Raw genomic sequence first — 17953 nt, forward strand, 5'->3', positions numbered from 1 at the left:
GTGGTGGCCGAAGCCTACTCTTATCGATTTTAGACCACCAAGGGATCTTTAACGTGTGCAACTTGCACACGGGCCCTCCGAGATTTTTCGCCCTTGTCCGAGTAGGCTAGGTGTAGATCTTTCCTACCAGAAGATCAGGGGTGTGGAGGAAAGACAGCAGTAAGGAGGAGTCAAGGAGTAGCAGTAGAAAGACAGCAGTAAGGAGGAGTCAAGGAGTAGCAGTAGAAAGACAGCAGTAAGGAGGAGTCAAGGAGTAGCAGTAAACAAAACAATGATGCTGCAAAACAAAACAATAACTCAAACTCAGATTTTTCCACCCTTCAAGTGGTTTTTTTGGGGGGGAGGTTTGTTTTTTTTAAAGATATAATATAGATTTTTAAGCCCCTTTCGACACAATTTAGATCATAAAAGAGGCGAGCTTCCCATCCTGCCTGTCAGAGAGCCAGCCTGGGCTGAGAGGAATGTAACATCTCAGAAGAAAGACAGAGATACCGGTACTCTGTAATAACTTCTCCCCAATCGGAAATCGAACTTGGGTCTCCTACATGTGACAGCAAGGTGCCTAACCGCTACACCACAGACCCCCTCAGCTGACTCTAAGGCCTACTTCTCTGGGCTTAGGACAGGTTTAGTTTTAGTCAGAGTTTTACGGCACTTGCAACACAATAAGGGCATATAAGTGCCGAAGATTAGACGTGTTACAAGAGAGTAACATACACAAAAAAGAAGGAGAGAAGACAAGGACGATAGATATTGGATAGGTAGGAAGGAGCAAACCACACCAGAGCACCCACCAACCACCCACTTAGAACAGTTGAACAGCTTGCCGATTAAATGTGTTACGGCATCAGTGGTGCTGGTCACCAACTCGCGACCTCAGTGCTCTCTTGTCATATCTCCATTTTGAATAACAGTGAAAACAGTTCATTAGAAAGAGTGAGCTTAAGAAGATGTCACATTTTCACTGTTTAAAAAAAAGCAGATACAACAAGAAAGCAATGAGGTCACGAACTGCTACCTCTTGCACTTGTAGGAAAGAAGCACAAAATTGAAAAAACAAAACAACTGATTAGTCCACAAGAAAAAAAAAGCAAATTCTGAAAAAATGAGGGAAAGCTTACCGTTTTCTTTGAAAACAAGGCCCCCGGGTCTGTCTCTGGATTCGCTTTCCAGATAGGAAGGGGCACAACTCTCCGTTTGCTGATAGAATGTCGTCTGGGGAAGGGAAGTCACCCTTTATTTAAAATAAACCGAGACATATCTGCAACGTCCTCTGCGACAGCAATGGGCATTTAAGTTTTCCCTAACAATGTCGTTGATGCTGTTAGTTTTAGTAGAGGTTTTACAGCGCTCGCAACTGAATAAGGTCACATGAGAGCCAGAAGATTAGAAGTGTTACAAGAGAGTAACAAACATAAAAAAGAAGTAGGGGAGATAAGGACGATAATTGTTTCGTAGGACAGAAGAAGCAAGCCACACCAGAGCACCCACCAACCACCCACGTCGTTGATGCAAAAACGACCGGCTATGTATACAGAACTCTCACACATCACACAAATGGTGACAATAAGCTCAATAGCAGTTCACAAGAGAGTGACAAACATACAAAAGAAGTAGAGAAAAAAATTACGAGAGTAAGGATGAGGAAAGAAAAAGCAGCAGTTCCCCCTATGTTGTTCCGGCACAGTATGAGCATGACATTGATAAATCAGCCCATTTATAATTCTACTATGCATAAAGGACATGTTAATATCCCCCCTTTGGGAATGGCCTGAAGACAACTTCAGTCACTGGCACTTCCCCGGGGGGGGGGATTATTTTTGACAATTCAAAAACAATGTGAGCAATGACAACTGCCTAGATACTCAGCGTCGTGCGCATCCTGTCTCTCGTTCATCTCCTCATGACAACTTACCGGACCAAAACTACACAACACTGAGTATAGGAGCTCCGTTCATACCCTCCTTCAGTAAGAACAAACACAAAAGTAATGTCTTTACTTGACTTTCTCCGTCCTCTTGTACCTCTAGGGCGTTGAGGGGAGAGAGAGCTCCCTGTTGTATGTAGTATTTTTGTAGTTTTAGTAGAAGTTCTTCGGCGCTCGCAAAACTGCATAAAAGGTCATATGAGCGCCAGTAGATTAGAGGTGTTACAAGAGAGTAACAAACATAAAACAGAAGTAGGGGAGATAAGGACTATAGATGTTTCATAGGAAAGAAGAAGCGAACCACACCCGAGCACCCACAAACCACCCACTGTTGTAGTATCAACACCTCTAAACAACAAAAACAAAAACAAAAAAAAACAACAACCAACAATCAAAACAAAAACTCACTCTTTTCCTTCCTCTGCGTCGACGTCGTCCACCTCGTACTTTCCCGTGTGGCCGTTGAAGTTGACGACCTCGGCGAGGATCCAGTTCTCCTCCCCGTCCTGACCTTTGACCCGGGCGGCGACCTTGTCCTCGGGCTGCGAGATGTAGTTGCTGTCTGCGGGCACCGCGCCGCACAGTGGGGGCGGACTGAGGGGAGGATTTCACATAACTTAAGGAGTCAGAAAATCGTACGATTTTTTGTTTCAAATGTACGATCTAGCGCACGTAAACAGCAAAATCTGCAAAAATCATTTCGTAACGTGCAAATTTCATCAGGTACATATTTTGTTCTATACAAAGAGTGTACATGTATAATAACAAAAAAAAGAGGGATCTGTAAATCTGTTTGCTATTTCTAGGAATATTTTCTCTACATGCATGCTAGATTGAAGGTGTTTTTACATCTCCATTGACACAACTTAGATCATTTAGGAGGCGGGCCTCCGACCCTGCCTGTCAGGGCTGACCTGGGCTGAGAGGGATTCAACATCCCAACAGAAAGATCTATATACTAAATAAAAGGTCTCCCCGTTCGTATCGGAGACGGATGTTAAATATGAAGGTCCAACATCTTACATATAAGCTAATAGTGTTCGCCGCTGCATTAAACCCAGAAACGAATCATTTTATTTTTGGTGACATCAGACACAATACCTTTCTCCGGGCTTGCTGACCCACAGAGGAAGTGTTGTTGCGTTTTGCTGTAGCTGCGACATGAGAACACCTCGCCGCATTATCTGCTTTGGTCGACCAGTATCTAAAAATAGAGACATTTCAAGGGGAACAAATCAAACACCAAGGAGCAATCTTATCGCCAACAGTAAGTGCACTAAAAAAAAAAAAGCCACTGGAGGAAAAAGCAAAATATTTCACATTCTAAATTACAACTTTCGCTTTCGTTTATCGTCAAACGTGACTAACGAAGGAAAACAATAGGTCATAACACATGCTGTCGCTGTCACTAAAAACGTGGAAAGAGATTTCTCCTTCATCTACACGAACACTTCCAGCACATTTCAGACATGAAAACAAACACAGGAAAACAGAGAACATCCTATTCAAGATAGAAAACAAATTATATATTGTAAAGTTGTTCCCGCATCCGATCCGGACATTGGGGATTGCCTTGTTTGTGAGACAACTTCCTGGGCCTTCGTCATATTGTGGTAGGGTGGTCAGTTCCTTTCCACGCCGCCTTTACTTCCCTAACTCGAAGTCAGGTACCCATTACTGCTGAGTGGGCAGGAGAGGGCGAAAAAAGTCTGTGTCCGAACCGAAGCTTGAACACGGTCTTTCCGCTTCAGAGACGAGCGCACTAACCGCTCCGCCACCGCACCCTCATATATTGTATATATTGTAAATAAATAAAAAGAAGAAACGAAAACTAAAATGGTATGGGTATGTCACAAGATCCACAGGACTTGCCAAAGTAATCCTGCATGGAACCGTACAAGGAAAGAGAAAGAGAGGAAGGCAGAGAAGGAGATGGGAGGACAACATTACAGAGTGGACAGGAAAGCCGATGGGTGACAATCTGAGGAAAGCAGAGGACAAAAATAGATGGCAAGAGCAGGTTTTCAAATGCAGTGGTGCCCCAATGGTTGCCCCAACCACGGGATAGAAGAAGAAGAAAAAGAAATAAAAAGACATACCATGCTTTTGTTTCGCAGACTTTTCTTGCACTTTCTTGATTTCTTTGATCTTTTCCAGGGCTGACCGGATGACTCTGGGGAGAAAAAAACCAGGAAAGTTTTACACATGTAGCAGAAAGTTAGTCAGGTCTATGGCAGCCACTGGAATAAAGATAGATAACTTTTTATCTCTAGCAGTCCGCTCCCAGCAGCTAGCAATCAGAACTGTTGTGCCGGTCATCCGCTGTAAGCAGCTCAGGCATTTTCCATCACAATCACGACATTATATTAATAGCCAAAAAATAAATCTCTTTTACCAGGAACTCTTTCATTAGACGAAGAATTATCAAAATACAGTATAACACGCGACAGCTCGAATTCGTCGAGACTGGCCTCGGTAGTTCGAAGGATCTGTAGTTCGAGGGATATCTTATAAAAATAACGAAGAAAAAAAATGGGACCGCAGGCACAGTTTGACGGATGTGTGATTTCGAGTCTTCTGTGTTCGACCTATCCCTGTTGTACTACAAGTTCATTTGTTTGATTTAATGAGTAAGCTAGCAACGTGTATGTCACTCTCAGGTTACAAATTTTTTTTAAAGGGGCTCTGACATAGTGGGAAAACCACCATCGGAGATGAAGAGTTCATACGAAACAGATGCTATTGCAGACATCAACCATTGCACACAACCAAGTTTGAAAACCACTTCTAAACAGTGGCGCCCCCCACCTTTTTTTTTTCTTCAAGAGGACGGTAATCCATCCACTAGATATAATCCTGGCCCAGGTTTCTCCGTCCCTCATCAGCTTCTGCAGTGTCAGTCCCGCTTACCAGTGGACACAAGGCCGTGGGAAAAGTCGGGAACAGATAATACACTTTGGTCTTAGCAATGGCGCCCACCTAACAGCAACCCCCTTGAGAAGGAAAACTTGGTTGCTCTTATGCAGAGGTTGCTGATAGAGGCAAATGTTGCTGTGAAACAGTTATATGTATATAGGAACCCTTCAAAGATACTAATCACCTGATCTCAGCGATCTGGATGGAACATAAATCCAGATGACTAAGATCTGAGGGAACTTTGTTATTGAAACACTTGGGGAGCACGAGGCAAGGGTAGGCCACGGGAAACATGGAGGAGATGTGTGGAAAGGGACATGAGAGAGATGAAGCTCACTGGGAACAAGCTTGGAAGGATGGCCCAGGGCAGAGATAAATGGAAGGAGCTTGTATGGGGCCTATATCCTGCCAGGGGTGAAAGGATGGCCCAGGACAGAGATAAATGGAAGGGGCTTGTATGTGGCCTATACCCTGCCAGGGGTGAAAGGCATTGATGATTGATGGCATGACTCTGAAAATGCTGTAGTTTATGAATAGTGGCGTTGGGTAGGTTAGCTAGTAGAGAATTGACGGTACTCACTCAGCTTCAGCTTCCGCATCTGTCATTGCGGCGCTGTACAAAGTTTTCAACTTCTGTCGATAATATGGCGTCACTGAAATAAAAGCATTGAGAGTCAACACAACAATAAACTAGTTGAATAAAGAGAATTTTAAAAAAACATCTCAGGTTCTAAAAAAAAGAGTTTAAAAAATTCTACAAAGATCATCATAATAGCTCCAATACAGACCTGCAGAATAAAAAAATAGAATCGAAACATTGATTTTTTGTCGTAATATTTACCAGCTTGTCTTGATTATCAAAAATAAAATTGGAGGAATTATTGCAGGTTACCAGTTTTGTTACTTGTACAGAATGAGTAAATTCTATTTCAAAGAACATGTTATATTTGCAAACTATTTCCTAAGTTACAATTTCGATGTCAACAAACCTCACAAGTAAATGCAACTTGACACTGTTAGTTATTTGGAAAGAGTAAAAAAAAATAGTACGAAGTTTTAAAAAAAAAAGATACCATTATCAACAAAACGAAGCCTAAAAGGAAAATATTTTTGTCCATTTGCTTTTACCTTTCCCTTCTTCCTGCATTTTTTCATGTGTTTTGCGAATGTTGGACAAGTTGTGCTCCGCTCTGTCTCGTTCAACCTGAGGAGAAACAATAACTACTAACACAACAAATCTCTCCATGAAATGTTGGTTGAACATATCAATATCAATAAATGAATTATTATTGTGCCTTCTTATCTTATCAAAAGTACAAATGCCAAGTCATATTTTATGATCATTTCACCCAAGAAAAATGAGGTAAAAAAAATAATTGGCATAATAATAGTTCAGGAAAAACTGGCATAAAAAATGCAAATATACTATAAATGAGAAAAGACAGACATCTTTTTTCAAAAAGATGAACAACCTCACTTTCTTCATCTTCCCAGTATTCTGTTATGACTTTTCTGTGAACAAATAGATGAGCCAGTAACTTTGAGATTTCTCAGTTTTTGTATCTCCTTCAATCACCAATATTTCAACGTTTATTTAAGATAGATCTGGATATTTAAACAAATCAAAAGCACGACAAATGAACAGGCGTTAAGACGACACCAGGTCAATAATTCTATACAAGCCCAAAAATTGACAAGTGCCTGATTCCACCATGTCATGACAGTGTTGTACATTTATAATTATAAGCAAATCTGATGTGGTTTGCTCCTTCTTTCCTAAATGCTTTTTATTAACTCTTTTCCTTCATTTGTTTGTATGTAAGGCTACTCTCTAGTACTAGCACCTCTAATCTTCAGCAATTATAATGACCGGTTTGAGTTGCAAATGCTGTGTAATAAAACTGTTACTAATTTTAAGAGGAAAAAAAAAGAAAAGAAAAACTTTTTAAAAACCTGTATTTCTTTGATGTTGGAGAAGAGCAGCTCTAGCATGCCCTGAACTTTCTCCTTTGACGAGACAGAAACACCCCCAACAGCGCCACGTGACTCATCAGTCGACGAATTAGACAAGTTTGGGCTCAGACCGCTGGAAACTGTCGTGGGCTTTTCAGGCTTCGTTTCTGAGGACTTGACCTCACTCTTGCTCTCTCCCTTTGTCTCAGATTTGGATTCTGATTTCGAAGCTTCATTTTTTGAGTCTGATTTCGCTGTGTCACCACCTTTTCCTTTGGAAGTTCGTCCCATAGTTGCTCAGATACAAAGACCTGTGAATACAAAACAACAGAATAAAATCAAAAATCAAAATGAAACCTAGATCTAGTTTTCTCATCAAACAGGAATATATTTCAATTAAACATTTGTAAATTTGGTGTGAAAATTTTATGAGTGGGTGATTAATGGGTGTTCTGGTGTAATTTTCTCAGGCTTCTTTCATTTCAAACATTTATAATCCACCAAAGTTCCCAAGTTCTTTTGCTTCATTTTTGCTTTTAGAGTCAATTACAACGAAACTTGGTTATAATTTTAAAAACTCAAATTCATTGAAAACTCAGATTAAAAAGCGGCAAAGGAACAAGGAGATGATCCCCCCATTTTAAAAAAATCATAAATCAATAAAAAATAATTTGGATTCAACAAACACATATGAGCAAAGTTGGATTCAACAAAGTTGCTTGCATGGCAATTATAACCCCCGTCGATGTGGCTTCATGCACTTTTCTCCGCCAACAAACCCTGGCGCTTTTTCGTCTGTTACCCTGCCTTACCTACTCTGTTCCAAGGGACCACCTTTGGCACCTGCAACGTGTAGAGCCGTAGATCATTACTATTACACTACACGTCTCAGTTTAACATAGCCTTTTAAAATGTGTAATATGACCAACTAAGACAGCCGCTTTGCTACTCACCAATAACGTCAATAAAGTCAAGAAAGTGACTATTCTCACCCGCCCGGAAGTTCTCGCAAGATCTACTCCTCCCCTCTTCTCTCTCTCTCTGTCTCTTTCTCAATACTGTCTATCGGTGTGGACGATCAAATTGACCAAAACAAAGTTTAAAAATGATGTTAAAACACAAAAGTAAATTAATTTGGTTGTCTACAAAGATGCTACGGCTATTTAACTTTTCGAATCGAGCCGAACTACGCGGGTCGCCATTTTGTTTTGTTCTCTCTCTTTCTCTCTCTCTCACTCTCTCTCTCCACTGCCCACAGACAAAATTGTACGCTTTTAGTAGGCTACAAGTACAGTTGTAATGGAACGTTTGTTCACAGCACACAATTCTACAATTTTTCTGTTATCACAGTGTAGAATTCTGTGGTTTACGGTGAACGCAAAATTTGTTGGCCTAGATCTAGGTTATAACGGTGAACGCGCACCGGGTGAGAATAGCCAAAAGACTCGCCTGCACTATTCTCACCCCGGGTGAGAATAGAAATAGAGGTGGCCTAAAGTCAATGCCCAATGGGTGGCCGCTCAAGACATTTTTGACAGTGCAGACGTTTTTTACAATTGTCAGTTTGAAAAACAACAGATACTCGCTTGACAGTAGATAGATTCTAGATTCTATATAGATCTAGATCTAGATATATATCTAGATCTAGATCTAGAATCTAGATTTCTAAAAGTCTGCCCACTGCACAATTTCACAGAAATCAGAAAGTTGTGAAAGCAAACCAACAGTGCACGTGCACGGTCAAATACAGGTGTCCAATTGGTTCTATCAGTATCAGCCCCCTAATCTTCATCAGACCCTCCCCTTCGTATTGCAGCTAAAATAGGCGACCACACGGAGCAAAGAAAACTACGAGAAACAAATGAATGGACTGTAACAAGATTCTACCTTTGTTTATGTTTTGAGTGGACGGACGCTTCCAAATACGCTGAGAGTTATTTCCCATGAATTAGAAGAGTATCGAATACATAGAAAATGTAATGCTTATTTTCCGACAATTAAATGCAAATAAAAACTTTTAAGATATTCATTTACATCAAGCTATTCTGTGTTCAAAATTTTATTAATGGGTTCCAATAAACTTGAATGAAAAATTTTCTTGAAAGACAAGAGCATAAATAGTAATATTTTCTTGATAATATAAGTAAATATGTTTTGCCGTGTTCTGCTGAAGGTTATAACTCAAGCAGAGCCTGACTTTGGTTATATCGTGGAAATATACAAAACAACGGGGAGTCACTCTTGCCAACTTTTGTGAATTGTGATCGTGTATTGCAGGCTGTTGACTGTTTATTTCATTGACTTTGAAATACCATTATTGCATCAAGATAATTTAAGCAGGATCTAGTCTGGATTCTTGGTTTAGAAGTGTGCAGGTAAAAAAAATCCACACTTGAACAAAGAGAAGTTCCACATCAGTAGATAGAATCTATAGATACTAGAATCTAGATCTAGTAGGCTACAACTCATACTATAAATTTAATATGTAACATCTCTCTCTCTCTCTCTCTCTCTCTCTCTCTCTCTCTCTCTCTCTCTCTCTCTCTCAGGCACACACACACATGCAGGCGCGCGCACTCACGCATGCGTGAACGATAACAATGTATATAAACGGGACTATCTTCCCAGGCCCAGACTGGACTGAATAACTTCAATAAGTACCGTACTCTTTAATAACAATCTTAATCTTAATGCCTCACTTTTCCAAACAGAGCACAGAGGACGAGTCCAAGTGTGTGCTTTTCCCCAGAGGGGGGAATAGGCTTTCATTTATTATAACGCAAACACAATGTCATACCACTTCTCAAGATGTTTGCTTTTCTGTTTCTATTCTTCTGTCATGCAATCAAGCAAATAAAAATGACTACATCTATTGTATTGTGACTAAAATGCAACAAAAACACAAGTTATCGAGGCCTCCGTTTAGTTTTCAAGTATCCTTCCCCCCCTTTCCATTTCACATAAGCGGGGCCTCGTTTGTAGCGCCCGAGGCGACTGATGGCAAGATTGCGCCAAAACCGCTAACACAGAAGCATGAAATTTTAAGGGAATAAAGAAAAATGGTGTACAACGTATCAGTCAGTTTGACAAATCACAGCTCCGAAAAACCTTCAAAGCGCATCACATTAACCACTTTCGCAAACGTTTTCGACTGCTTCTAGGATGGCTACAATGTTGTCAAACTGCATACTACAAGATTGACCTCTTTTCTGATTGGCTGCCAAGTTTCATTCATATCCATTCCCAAGAAGCGGCGTGAGAGGGAGTTGAAGACAACAACCTTCGCTTTAGGGCGTCCGACGAAACACCCCCGCAGCGGGGGCCAAAAATCGGCAGAACAAAATGCGCTCGGTGGGCATTGCTAATATTGATGCGCTGAACACAAAATCAACTTCATTTCCGCCGCAAATTAATAGTGTTTGAAATAGATATTTGATTTTGATGGTTTTTAATCGAGCTATATCACACTAAGCCTAACTGCATAGTAATTTTAGTAATTTGCACGCTTCGGACCAATCGGGGGGTTCCAGGGGGGCATGCCTGAAGTAAAAAGAAAATCAGGGAGGTTACAGGAGGGCATGCCCACCCCTGTTTTAACCCATATTTTGATATTTCGCAGTTAGGTTTTTTTATTTTCTTAAAAATAATTGACTTGCGACAATTTTTGTGGCTATATGGTGTGATCTGCAGCAAAATATATACTGCAGTTTGACCCTCAAAGCAGTGCATAGATCTGTGTGTGGGAGTGAAAGTAACAATTGACCCACTTCTGCCATGCATTAACTGCGGAGCAAAAAGAAACCCCCAAAAATATATTGTTTTTCTTTCTTTCTTTTTTTTCCTTTTTACTTTTATCATTGCTTTTCTTTTTCTCTGACATATTTGTCCCTGTTCTGCTCAAACTTCTTAATGTGCGTTTGGAGTTAATTCAAAGAAAATGAGAATCATTTTCATCGTTGGTGCAATTATCACTGTATTTTTTTAATTTATTTTTTTTGTTTTCATTTCGCTTTCAGAAGCTGCAGAAAAGTGCCCACGAGTCATGACATGATGACTGACCTTGAATCTAATAATGTCGCTGTTCACGTTACGGCGGAACTACCCACAAAGGCTACTTGCACGACCGAAGGGAACTGCGACACCTGCAAACAGGTGAAGTCAACTAAAGGCACCGCTGAACTCTTCCTGAAATCGGTCTCGGTTTGGATCAACAAACCCCACGTGGTCAACCGACGCTTGTGTGGGTCAAAGACTGTCGCAGTCTGGCGTTCAGACTCCAGGAAGGAAATTGATCGAACCCTGAAGGACTATGCAGAAAAGAGTGATGTGCGGGGTGAACATGCCGGTGATGTGACTTTCAAGGATCTGTCGGAGGAGAGTTCAGCTTTTACCCTGTTGATTCGAGAACTCATTCCAAAATCAGACTACTTTGCAAACATACTGGAAGCGGTTCTTTACGGTAGGTTTGAGAACAGACTCATTCATTGAATAGTTTTTTGTCTTTTTATACAAGTTAATTATTCGTTTCACAGGTTTGTTTATTGAATATTTTCTCACATTAGTATGGTGTCAGTAGTCTAGTGGTTGGGCTATCGGACCCATAATCGTGTTAGAGCTTACTTTAACATTGGTGTTGCCACTTTGAACTTAAATAGCCTCCTCTGAATCTTTAGCTCTTTAGTGTAGTTCTCAAGTCAGATTGTAAACATTGCCTGAATTTAAAGTCAGAAACACAAGTGGGTGAGCTTTGTGGTTGCACTCAATGATTTCCTTTCTCTGTGGGCGCAGTTTAGACTTAGAGAACTGTCTGCACTTTGAAGTTTTACTTGTAATTGTATTGGTCCCAATTTTGAGTTGTACTCTCTCTCTCTCCCTCTCCCTCTCTCTCTCTCTCTCTCTCTCTCTCTCTCTCTCTCTCTCTCTCAATATTATAATATATTTTTATATTATATATATACATAGGAACACCTTGTCACCCTGGGCCTGGACGCTACTATTTGTATATATTAATTAGAATAGAATGTCTTTTCTTAAAAACTATTTCAGATAAGTCCCAAGTTTCTGTGAGTTTCATCCCAATTTGTGAGAACAGGGTGCCGGAATCGAAGAAAGTGAAGAAAACGTCGGAGTTGAAGTATACTGTCAGCTTCTCGCAGCTGGATGAAAACTTGTGAGTGGCGTTGGTGGTCTAATGGTTAGGCTACCGGACTGGTAATCATGAGGTTGCGGGGTCGGGGGTTCGAGCCACAGGCATCACATTGTGTCCTTGGGAAAGGCACTTTACACAAATTTTCCTCACTTCACCCAGGTGGAAATGGGTACCCAGTCAAAGGCAGCGAAAGATCTTGTCAGTATGTTAGTGTTTTAGCGCCTATAAATGGCTGCTTGCACTGTATGCTTCCCAGGAAGTTGAGGTTGTTTCAGAATGCTCTCAGGTCTGCTGGGGTAATAGTATAGATTGTGAAGCGCATAGAGCTTGTTGTTGAGCGGGGATTTGTGCTAAACTAATGCTATCTAGTATTTTTTTTTTTTTTTAAGACAGTAAAAATTATCCAAGACAGCACCCAATCTTTATAATGAAGGGCTCAAACAAGAACAAACTGACAAGATCTTTCACTGTCTATAGCCGGATACCCATTCCCATTTGAGGGAAGTGTGGAAAATTTGTGTAAAGTATCGTTCCCAAGGACCAAATGTCGGGCCTATGAAGGGGTTTGACTTTGAACCCACGACCTTTCAGTTGGGAGCCCAATACCCTAACCACTAGACCACCAATTTGTCGATATGAAGTTAAGGGTGGGTTTTTTTTGGAAGAATGAAATAACTTGGACATCGTCATTTTAATGAAGAAAAAAAACGTAAAGGAGGAAAGGGGAAGTGGTCCTATTTGCAGGTGATGTCTTATACAGATGGCCATTGGAGCAGGTTTGACTGTCATTGTTTAATTTCTTAAATAAGTAGAAAGATATTTACAGGGTTTTTTTCTTAAAATAAGTTGAAAGATATTTACGTTTTTTTTTCTTATAATAAGTTGAAAGATATTTACAGGGTTTTTTTCTTAAAATAAGTAGAAAGATATTTACAGGTTTTTTTCTTAAAATAAGTAGAAAGATATTTACGTTTTTTTTCTTAAAGATATGTACAGCTTTTTTTCTCCTGAGTGAACATTTCATCTTTTCTGTACCGACGTGCATAGATCTGTCTCAGCAATGAAAGAGGCTAAGCAGCCACTATCGACGTCATTCCTGACCCTGAATATTCAAATTTCTGTTTCTCGCAGCCCGGAATGGGCGCAGGTGAATGAAATCGTTTTGTCGTGGGCGCGCAATCACGAGGGACAGGACGACAACGTCCAGCGACAGATGACGTTGCAGTGGCTCCGCACCACCCTCCTGGAAAAACTGGTCAACTGGTCGCACATCAACGACATCTCCACGTCTGCGACGTCGCTCCAGCTGGTGGCGGTGGACAAGTACAAGGACGTCTACATGCGCCTCAAAAACACGTACGGGAGGGAGCTGGTCAAGGTCAGATCGCTGTCTGTGGGGAACTAGGGGTTTTCTTTTTTCCCCCATGTGTGTTTTTGTTGCTGCTATCTACAGTTTACTCATATTTTTGCTTAGTAAACAACCATTTCTAAGATGCACCTACACACACGCACACGCACGCTCACACTCAAACTTACACGCATATATGCACGAACACAGGTATACACACTTACACGCATATATGCACTCACACGAGCATACATGCACACATGCGTGCGCGTGCATACACACTCACGCCCACACACACCGAACAAACTTCAATCACAAAGGGAAAAATGTTTGATATTGTGGATTGAGGTACACTGAAAGACTGTCAAGTGAAACAGTTGTCAGATTGGTCTGATGGTAGAATGTCTCGTAGAAGTATGTCGCAAAAGCTTGAACAAGAATGCAACATCATATTTATCTAATTTGTTGAAACTGTACATTCCAACTCACAGTTTAACTTTTAAGGTCATCAGCACAGGGGATGTTTTCTTCCCAAGCTACCCCACACATCTAATTGCCTCTACCCCTCAAGACAACAATTAGAACAAACATGCAACTATTACCGAATGGCATCATGCAAAAGAGTTAACGCTCAGATGCTACTGGATCGCTAACAGCAACAACAACAACAAGGTCATCAGCTGGCAAAAAGAAATTACTTTTACTTTCTATGAAGCTTAAAACAAAGGATGAAAGGGTATTTGTTTATCAAGGCCCCGAAATCTGGACCTCTTTGCCCTGTAGTTTAAAAGAGATCTAATATTTTTTATTTTTGTTCGAATGTCAGTTAAAACTCTTTTCAGTTATTTTAGATTAATAATATGTAGAGAGAGAGAACAAGCTAGATTTTTAGTCAAAACATAATGTACAGTTGATGCGTCGCTATTGTAAGGGCTCAGAGCCTGTATTCTTTAATTACTTGGGGTTGAGCGCTATAGAAATATCATATATTATTATATAATTAGAACCGAAACATTCCAATAGGCTGCCATATGGATCAGCACCCTTTAACGTACACTCCACTTTAAATCATCTTTCTGAATTGTTGGGTTTTTTTCAGAACTGGACAGAGAGCACAGACCCAAAGAAATTTGTGTATGAAGACGTGGCCATTGCCGCTTATTTGCTGGTGAGTACTGTAAAACCTGCTCTGACAGCCACCTGTCTAGGACAGTGACCTGTACAAATGATGGCTTCCCAATGAGCTGAACTGAAAATCTGTCCTGACAGTAGGAACACACACCCCCTGGCTACGAAGGGATTAAGCATGTGTTCCTACCAGTTAGTATAAGTCGTTTGGAAAATAATTTTTCTGTAAGCTCTCAGAGCTTGTAAAAGTTGACAAGTAGGGGATAGAGCGCTATATAAATGCAATTTATTATTATTATTTTTATTATTAATATTATTTTTATTTTTATTATTATTAAATATTTTAAAATTCACTCAAACTATTTTTTGTTTTTTTCTCACAGCTTATCTGGGAAGAAGACCGAGAGAAGAAAAATGTGAAGCAGAAACAAAGCTTTGTGGATCTTGGCTGCGGCAACGGCCTGCTTGTCTATATCCTCACGCGAGAAGGGGTGAGTCGCTCTCTTCAGGGTGGAAGAGTTCAATTTTTTAATTATTTTTTTTTGGGGGGGGGGGGGGGGGGTCATTTAAAAAATATATTATTATAGGTCTTTGTTATATAAAAAAAAATGTTTTTTAATGATAATCATTTGACCACATTGAGAGACACAAGTACCTTTGGTATAGCGGGTAGGCACTTTACTGTGACTCCTAAATGTTGGAAACTGTCAACGGGGGCTATAAAAAAATGCCTAACGTAATTTTCTGTTGTTTTTGGGTTTTTTTCTTTTTTAGGAGAGGTCTCCAATTTGTTGTTGCAAGAGGCATGTAGCATAATGTGATTATTTTCTTTTTGCATTTATAAAAAAACCAAAAAAACAACTGGGATTCCTTATGTATTCAAGATTCTAGTTATTTTAGACTTGTCCAACTTTTATCCCAGTAGAGTTCTGGACACTTTCTGTGTGTTCTGCTTACATTTTGGCTAGGCCTAAAGCATTGCAATGATATGGTGTGTTTGTTTTATCAGATATTGTTTTACATCAAGTCTCTACAGTCTGATGATCAGTCCGGTGCCAGGCAGAAGATAAAATGATGTGCCATTCCCAGATTCGACGATCAGGAATTTGGGAGCTTATCACATACTCTACACCAAAACCTGTCCCACTTGATGTATTTGTGTTTTAGTTTTAGTAAGAGTTTTATGGCACTTGCAATACAATAAGGTCATATAAGTGCCGAAGATTAAAGGTGTTAGGAGAGAGTAACGTACACGAAAAAGACGGAGGAGAGATAAGGACAACAGATGTTTGATAAGAAAGAAGAAGCAAACCACACTAGAGCACCTGCCAACCACCCACTAACTTTGTTTATTGTTACGTTATCTGATGTTATAATGTTCTTGATGTTAACCCTGATTGGGTTTTGTAAAAGTTACCAAGTCTGTGGTCAGTTTGTGCGTATTGCGATGGAGTGTGTCTGGAAAAGAATGTGATTGTGATATTTTTTCTCTGTTTCTCCCGTCAGCATCGTGGCCTTGGGATAGACCTGAGGAGACGGAAAATCTGGGACACGTTTGGCCCCGGCATTGAGCTCCAGGTGAGGTTTGTTCTACTGACTGATCACTTAGACCTTTGCTAGCCTGATTATGATGTACATAACTACTGTAAATCTTGCTCAGATCAGTGGTCTATTCACAGATATCCTCATAATTACTGTAAATCTTGCTGAGACTAGTGATCTATTAACAGATTATGACACATAAGTACTATATACCTACAGAGATCTTACAAGGATCGGTGGTCTATTCACAGATTATGACATATATAAATGTTATAAACCGACAGAGATCAGTGATCTAATCACAGATTTTCTTACATGCATTTATGTAAAGCGCCTAGAGCTGTGTTTACACGGGAGTGGGCGCTATAGAAATGATCTTCATTATTATTATTATTATTATGACACATAAGTACTATAAATCTTGCAGAGATCAGTGATCTATTCCCAGATTATGGCACATAAGTACTTTAAATCTTATTGAGATCGTTGATCTGTTCGCAGATTACGGCACATAAGTACTGTAAATCTTATCAAGATCAATTATCTATTCACATATCATGGCACATAAGTACAATTAATTTTATAGATATCAGTGGTGTCTATTCACAGATTATGACACATAAGTACTATAAATCTTACAGAGATCAATGATCTATTCACAGATTATGACACATAAGTACTGTAAATCTTACAGAGATCAGTGATCTATTCACAGATTATGACACATAGATCATAAATGCTCTAGGTCTTATTGTGATAATAGTCTTATCACTTTCTCTAGATTTTCTAGTGTTATCTGTCACATCTGTTCCTGAAAATGAGACAGACTGTAGATAATTCTTTTGGGGTTTTTTCTCTTCTTCCCTTGTCTGACGATATTTCACATGGTCGATGAAGGAAAAAGTGATCACTCCTTCAGCCGAGCATTTGTTCCCGGACTACGACTGGATCATCGGTAACCATAGCGACGAGCTGACGCCATGGATTCCTGTCATAACTGCCAGGTGACGGTTTGTCTCGTTGCCACACGTCGGGACGACCTTTTGGAAGGGCGCATGACATTGATACATCAGCGCATTCACAATTCTACTGTGCATAAGAACATGTTAATGTCCCCCCCTTTGGGAATGGCCTATGGGCTGATTTATCAATGTCTTGCTCATACTGTGATGGAACAACATGGGGAGAACTGCTGCTTTTTCTTTCCTCATCCTTACTATCGTAATGTTTCCTCTACTTCTTTCGTATGTTTGTCGCACTCTTGTGAACTGCTATTTCCGGGGTGCCTTGATAGTCGAAGCAGACTTTGTACTGTTGAAGCTAGAGAGGTGAGCAGAGTAAGTCTGATTCCCTGTAAGGACTTCTCTGTTGACATTCACCCCTTGGCGCTCATATGACCTGTTCCAGGTCGTCCTATAGCTGCTGTTTTTTTTCTGTTCCATTTCATTATATAACTACTGTTATTACCTATTCCATTTTATTATATTTACTGCTGTTTTTACCTATTCCTGCTTTTTACCTATTCCATTTCATTATATAAACTGCTGTTTTTTCCTATTTAGGTCATTTTATAACTGCTATTTTTTCCTATTTTAGGTCATCCTATAACTGCTGTTTTTTCCTATTTAGGTCATCTCATAACTGCTGGTTTTTCTTGTTCCAGGTCATCCTATAAATACTCTTTTTCCCTGTTCCAGATCATCGTAAAAATGCAGATTTTTCCCATTTAGGTCATCCTATAACTGCTGGTTTTTCCTATGTTAGGTCATCCTATAACTGCTGTTTTTTCCCGTCCCAGGTCGTCGTACAACTGCTGTTTCTTCCTCCTGCCGTGCTGCCACCACGACTTCATCGGCAAGTACGGCACGGTGGAGAAAGGCAAGAGCCACTACGGCTCCTACCTGGAGTACGTCAAGGAAATTATCTACAGCTGTGGCTTCCGGCCCGAATGTGACACGTTGAGGATACCATCGACGAAACGGGTATGTGG

At 40.2% G+C, this 17953-nt stretch overlaps 2 protein-coding genes across 2 annotated transcripts in view; one reads left to right on the forward strand and one right to left on the reverse strand.

The window, feature by feature from the left end:
- LOC101863778 (SAGA-associated factor 29) overlaps positions 1–8748 on the reverse strand; it is an 11227-nt gene extending 2479 nt beyond the window's left edge. The window contains exons 1-8 of the mRNA XM_035972700.1: positions 8684–8748; positions 6797–7107; positions 5972–6047; positions 5424–5496; positions 4027–4100; positions 3029–3131; positions 2336–2521; positions 1066–1215 (exon numbers count right to left, since the gene is read on the reverse strand). Coding sequence (XP_035828593.1) covers positions 1066–1215; positions 2336–2521; positions 3029–3131; positions 4027–4100; positions 5424–5496; positions 5972–6047; positions 6797–7087 — 953 coding nt within the window. The 5' untranslated portion in view covers positions 7088–7107; positions 8684–8748. The remainder of the gene's footprint in view (positions 1–1065; positions 1216–2335; positions 2522–3028; positions 3132–4026; positions 4101–5423; positions 5497–5971; positions 6048–6796; positions 7108–8683) is intronic.
- Positions 8749–9029: 281 nt separating this feature from the next.
- The window catches only part of LOC101864025 (probable tRNA (uracil-O(2)-)-methyltransferase), a 13964-nt gene continuing 5040 nt past the window's right edge, over positions 9030–17953 (forward strand). The window contains exons 1-9 of the mRNA XM_005109658.3: positions 9030–9171; positions 10813–11255; positions 11843–11966; positions 13077–13323; positions 14393–14461; positions 14805–14912; positions 15928–15999; positions 16861–16967; positions 17762–17945. Coding sequence (XP_005109715.1) covers positions 10844–11255; positions 11843–11966; positions 13077–13323; positions 14393–14461; positions 14805–14912; positions 15928–15999; positions 16861–16967; positions 17762–17945 — 1323 coding nt within the window. The 5' untranslated portion in view covers positions 9030–9171; positions 10813–10843. The remainder of the gene's footprint in view (positions 9172–10812; positions 11256–11842; positions 11967–13076; positions 13324–14392; positions 14462–14804; positions 14913–15927; positions 16000–16860; positions 16968–17761; positions 17946–17953) is intronic.

The sequence above is a fragment of the Aplysia californica genome, unplaced genomic scaffold (genome assembly GCF_000002075.1).
Source record: "Aplysia californica isolate F4 #8 unplaced genomic scaffold, AplCal3.0 scaffold00802, whole genome shotgun sequence".
NCBI classification, from domain to species: Eukaryota; Metazoa; Mollusca; class Gastropoda; order Aplysiida; family Aplysiidae; genus Aplysia; species Aplysia californica.